The sequence below is a fragment of the Propithecus coquereli genome, unplaced genomic scaffold (genome assembly GCF_000956105.1).
Source record: "Propithecus coquereli isolate 6110/MARCELLA unplaced genomic scaffold, Pcoq_1.0 Scaffold426, whole genome shotgun sequence".
NCBI classification, from domain to species: Eukaryota; Metazoa; Chordata; class Mammalia; order Primates; family Indriidae; genus Propithecus; species Propithecus coquereli.
The window spans coordinates 628,550-634,234 of record NW_012150019.1 but is presented as its reverse complement, the minus strand read 5'-3'; the positions used below and the strand labels follow the sequence as shown (position 1 = coordinate 634,234).

Below are 5,685 nucleotides of genomic sequence, written 5' to 3'. Positions count from 1 at the left end.
TAAGTCCCCATCTCACTCAGAGCAAAGGTCAGACCCTCCCCACACCCTCAGGCCCCCCTGCTCCAGCCCCACCTCTGACCTCATCTCAGTTGCTCTCTGTGCAGCCTCCCGGCCTCCTCGCTCCTCCCACAGCGCAGACGCCCTCCTGCCCCAGTGCGTTTGCGCTGAGCTTCCCCTGCCTGGAAAGAACTTCCCAGCGTCCTCGCGGATACTTCTTCGTGTCCTTCAAATCCTTCCTCAGAGCATGGAGCGTCCATGTTTCCCTCCTTTGCAACAAGGGCCACGCTGACCCCCCAGTGCCACAGCCACCTTGCCTGTCCCCACACCCTACACTCTGGATCACCTTCCCCACAGCACTTACGACCTTCTAACAAACCCTTTCCTTTGCTCTGCTCGTAGAACATAGTCTGTCTCTTCCCACTGGAACATACGCTGCACAAGCCAGGAATATTTCTGTTTATACTTTAATGATATTCCTTACGTGCAGGAACAGTCTGTCATGTATCTGGCCTAGCAATGACAGTTGAATGAACGATCACTGTAGAGCACAGCCCTAGTCTAGACACAGGATCTTTATTAATGTAGCCCCAGGACAAGTGCTGTTTTGTGGCAGACACAGCACAGTGTCCTGTCACACTGACATTGTCGTTACACACTGACATCAATGCCACCTGTGCTATTGTGTCCTCCCTCCCCCGGACACAACATTCCTGCACACTGCAGCACACAGCGATATTTCTCCCCTAGGAATAACCATCATCCTTGACTGTGGGTCCAATTTTCCACACAAATATACATCTAACTTAGAGCCTACTTTATAAAGCCATGAGTTTGGATTGGAGCCAGTGACAGGATTACCAGAACTAAGGGCAGAGATGGGAGTAGGTGGGCAGAGGAGATAGGAACCTAAGAGGAATTTATCTAAGATAAGCAACGCTGGGATCCGTCCTCTCTGCTAATTCCAGAATTGGGTTCTTGTAAAAAGGCTGGGTGCAGCGACACGGATGGAACTGGAGGACGTTACGTCAAGAGAAATAAACCAGACACAGACAGACAGATGTCGTGTGTCTCTCTCACACGTGGGAGCTAAAAAACTGACCTCACAGAGGTGGTGAATAGAATGGCGGTTACCAGAGGCTGGGATGGGTGTAAAAATACAGTTTGATTGAAGGAATGAGATCTAGTGTCCGGTAGGACAATAGGGTGATTGTAGTTAACAATAATTTACCGTATATTTCAAATCAACTAGATGAGAAGCTTTAGTATGTTCCTAACACAAAGAAATGATAAACGTTTGAGGTGAGGGAGTCTAATTACCCAGATCTGATCATTACACATTGTATGCTCATACCGAAATATCACATGTAGCCCATAAACATAGACAATTATGTATCTGCAAAAATTAAAAATAAAGGAATAAAAAGTCTGGGGAACAGATGGAGAACAGAATCCAGGAAAGAGCCCTAGAAGAAGGGCAAGAGCTTTCTGGGTCTAAAAGTTCATCTTTTGATACCACGGAGACTTCTGTGTGCAGGGGCTGCCCTGGGTAGTATCTCAGCCTCGTCATCACAGGTCCTGCTGGACAAGGCTCTACTGGGACAAGGACAACAGAGCAGAGAGGATGACACAGCCAAGGGGTGACACATAGAGCCCATGATGGACTGAGCACAGCCCGGGCACAAGCCCCATCCACACTTGGCTCCTCACAGCCTTGTCCTGTCCCCACCCGCAGCACACTCAGCAAAGCAAACCCAAGGATTCTGGAAGGTTCTCAGGTCTTCCATTTATTTCCACTCTCAAATTTTAGGAAACTCCTCCTTTAATTAACCCACCAACCTCTCATTGCAAGAATTTGAGAGAACAAATTTATATTGAATTCTTATTTTCAGTAGGGAAGTAGCTCAGTGCACCATAACGTTGAGACAGGGATGGAGACGTCCCAGCCCTTCCTCGCTGGAACAGGAAAGATGATTTGGGCACAGGGCACAGATCAGTGTGGCTGAGGGGGCAGGACACAGGGGTCAGCTGGCCTCTCCACCTCATCACATTACGCGAACAGGGACGCAGAGTCATTCAGGTGCCTTTGCAGAGAGAGAAGTCAGAGGCTCCTGAAGCCACAAAGGGGAGGCGTGAACGAATCCTGCATCGCTCAGTCCCAACAGGCGGCTGTCTCACACTGCAGAAAAAAATCAGGAAGAAATTCAGGTCAGTCACAGTAAGTGGTGACTCTATGATAAACAGTGCACCATGCACTCAAAATGTCCCATCAAAGAACCCCCACAGCCCAGCTGCGTCCCTGCTGCCCCACCCCCTCCCACATCAGGCCCCCAGACCCTCACCTTTACAAGCCGTTAGAGACACATCCGAGCCCTGGGCACTGTCGCTGCCTGGGGTAGAACAAAACAGGACCTGGTCAGAGCCCACAGGAGATGCGGCTACAGGAGGAATTATGGGGTGCGGGAGCTCCCCCATGGGCTGCTGTCTACACTATCCCAAAGGTCTCAGGGATAAGTCTCCCATACTTACAGGCAGCCTGAGTGTAGCTCCCTCCTTTCCCACCTGTGGGAAGAAAATGCCCTGTGAGAGGCCAGAGAAGAGGCAGGGCCATGAAGTCCTAGAAGAACCCCCTAGTCTTGGACCCCAGAGAAGGTTCCAGAACTGTGACTGAAGATCTAGGCCAAGATTAAGAAACACGAGGAAAGGAGGGACTGGACCAACTGCCCTCCTGGAGGTCTGTCCTCAGCAGGGACCTGTCCCTGTGACCTGTGACTTCTGGGATTCAGGTCCCCATTACCACAATCATCAAGGAGATAAATTTGTTCTTCACTTTCCATGTTCTTTACAATAGAGCAAGTGTGAGCAAACATGGCCCCTGAATGAGACAGGGGACACTTCTGCCTGGGCGTGAAACCCCTAGTGGGACAAGAAAACCCCAATCCCACCCCTCACCCCTTCCTCACCTGAGCTCTTCTTCCTCCACATCACAGCGGCGACCACAGCTCCAGTGAGCACAGCTCCAAGGAGGACCAGGCCAGCAACGATGCCCACCATGGGGACGCTGGGCTGGGAAGGCGGCTCTGGGAAAGGACGGGAAGGTGAGGGGCCTGGCCCCAGGCTCAGCCCTGACCCTGCTGAAGGGCTCCAGAAGGGCCCTTGCTTTCCCTGAGACCTGACTCCCCATCCCGTCCTTACCCCATCTCAGGGTGAGGGGCTCTGGCAGCCCCTCGTGCTGCACATGGCACATGTATTTCTGTTCCTCTCCAGAAGGCACCACCACAGCTGCCCACTTCTGGAAGGTTCCATCCCCTGCAGGCCTGGTCTCCACAAGCTCGGTGTCCTGGGTCTGGTCCTCCCCATCCCGCTGCCAGGTCAGTGTGATCTCCGCAGGGTAGAAGCCCAGGGCCCAGCACCTCAGGGTGGCCTCACGCTCAGAGATGGGGTGGTGGGTCACGTGTGTCTTTGGGGGGTCTGAGGGGAAGAGTCAGAAAATTCAGGCACTTTACATCCTTCATGGGACACTCCAGCAGTGCTCATGTGACCTCGTGGGAATGGACGGGACAAATGGGGTGGGGGAAGGGAGTGCGAAATCCAGACACCAGCCTGGCCCCAGGGGTCTGGGATAATCTCCTACTCCTCAGAAAGTTCTAGTCTCTGACGGGGAGAACGAGGATTTCCGGTCCTGGCCTGAGGGAGGCCAGCGACTCAGAAGGGCGGGAATCAGACCCACAAACACAGAGTGTGAGGCAGAGAACACGGCCTGAGAGGAAAAGTCACGGTGCCCACGGCTGCTGCGGGGTCAGAGGGAACCGCGGATCGGTCTTTCGGGGACTGTCTTCCCCTCCATTCCCTGGGGACTCATCCCTTAATTGTCCCGGAGGGAAGGGCGGGTCCTCAGAGTCACTTCCTGGAACAGGATCTGGACACCCAGGAGGCGTCTTCCTGCTCTGGACCAGAGGGAGGGCGACATTCTAGCGTCGGTCCCATTTTCCTCCCCTCCTTGCGGGAGCAGAGCGGGGACGTCTACAGGAGATGTGGGAGGCGCCCCGCGGCCCCGCGTACCCGCGCGCTGCAGCGTGTCCTTCCCGAGCTCCAGGTATCTGCGCAGCCAGTCCACGCACTTTCCCTCCAGGTAGTTCCTGCTGTCCTCCGCCGCACCGGCCGCCTCCCACTTGCGCTTGGTGATCTGAGCCGCCGTGTCCGCCGCGGTCCAGGAGCGCAGGTCCTCGTTCAGGGCGAGGTAGTCGGCGCCGTCGTAGGCGTACTGCCGGTACCCGCGGAGGAGGCGACCGTCCGGCCCCACGTCGCAGCCGTACATCCTCTGGACGGTGTGAGACCCTGGCCCCGCCCCCGCGGTCAGCCACGCCCACTCAGCCCCGCCCCCCACAACCCGTGGGGATTTTGGCCTAAATCGAAAATGAAACCGGGTGAAAGTCCCCGCGGGCTCGTCCCGGGTGGAAGGTCTCGGCGGGTCCCGCAGCCTCGGGGTGACTCTCGGACCCGGAGACTCGGGGCAACGCGGGCTTCTCTGTGGGGATGGGGAGGGGTCTGTGACCCGAGCGCGGGGTCACTCACCGGCCTCGCTCTGGTTGTAGTAGCCGCGCAGGGTCCGCAGGTTCACTCGGTAAGTCCGTGCGTCGTTCTTGGAGATCCGTGTGTTCCGGTCCCAATACTCCGGCCCCTCCTGCTCCACCCACGGCGCCCGCGGCTCCATCCTCGGATTCTCGGCGTCGCTGTCGAACCGCACGAACTGCGTGTCGTCCACGTAGCCGACGGAGATGAACCGGGGCTCCCCGCGGCCGGGCCGGGACACGGCGGTGTCGAAATACCTCAGGGAGTGGGAGCCTGGGGGCGGGAGGGGCTGAGACCCGGCCGACCCTCCTCCCCGCGCGGCGCCCGCGTCCTGCGTCCCCGCCGGGCGGTCCCCTCGCTCCTTCCCACAGACACCGCTTCCCTCCCGACCCCGCACTCACCCGCCCAGGTCTCGGTCAGGGCCAGGACCCCCGAGAGCAGCAGGAGGAGGGTTCGGGGCGAGACCTCCATCCTCTGGGTCTGGGGAGACTCTGAGTCCGGGTAGGTCCGTGGGGACTTTACAACCTGGAACCGCGGCGACGCTCATTGGCTTCTCTGGAAATCGACAGTCAATGTGAGTGAGAACTGTGGCCGCGTCAGCAGTATCCAGGAAGAAGGACCTGACACGGGTTGGGACAGGGAGAAGTGAAACCCCGGGGAGACGGGGAATCCCCAACGCTGAGCTTCCCCGTCCCCGACACCCTGAGAGGCACCCCCGGGGCGCTGCGACATTCCCCTGACCCCTCTCCTGCACCAAGCGCTCTTTGTCACACTGTCTCCCTGAGTCCCTGCCCAGAAGCTGTCTGAGGAAACCAGGGACAGACCCCCAGGCTGGGCCCGGCCCCTGCCCCTTCACTTCCCGCCCCGGAATCCCTCTCCCTGAACTGGACTCCCTGTCTCCTACTCCTTTCCTCTCCCCCTGGACTCTTCTAGAATAAACTCACCCCAGGGAACTTGATGCCAGAGTGAGCTCGCCCTGGGACTGCAGGTGTAGAGACGGGGGTTTTCTCTTTAAACCTGGAGAAATTGTGTTTGAATGCACCAGATAGATAGAGACTCTCTTAGAGACCCGTTTCCTTTTTGGTTATTGACTAGGGTGGGCAGCACAATCTTGGT

At 57.0% G+C, this 5,685-nt stretch overlaps 1 protein-coding gene across 1 annotated transcript; it reads right to left on the bottom strand.

The window, feature by feature from the left end:
• Positions 1-1,758: 1,758 nt before the first annotated feature.
• Positions 1,759-5,177, bottom strand: LOC105817846 (HLA class I histocompatibility antigen, B-8 alpha chain-like). Its single transcript, XM_012653645.1, has 8 exons — positions 4,971-5,177; positions 4,573-4,842; positions 4,060-4,335; positions 3,193-3,468; positions 2,961-3,077; positions 2,527-2,559; positions 2,340-2,387; positions 1,759-2,176 (listed from the first exon to the last, which is right to left on the bottom strand). Exons 1-8 carry the CDS (start codon positions 5,038-5,040, stop codon positions 2,172-2,174), a joined length of 1,095 nt encoding a protein of 364 aa, XP_012509099.1. The 5' UTR covers positions 5,041-5,177; the 3' UTR covers positions 1,759-2,171.
• Between the last annotated feature and the right edge of the window lie 508 nt (positions 5,178-5,685).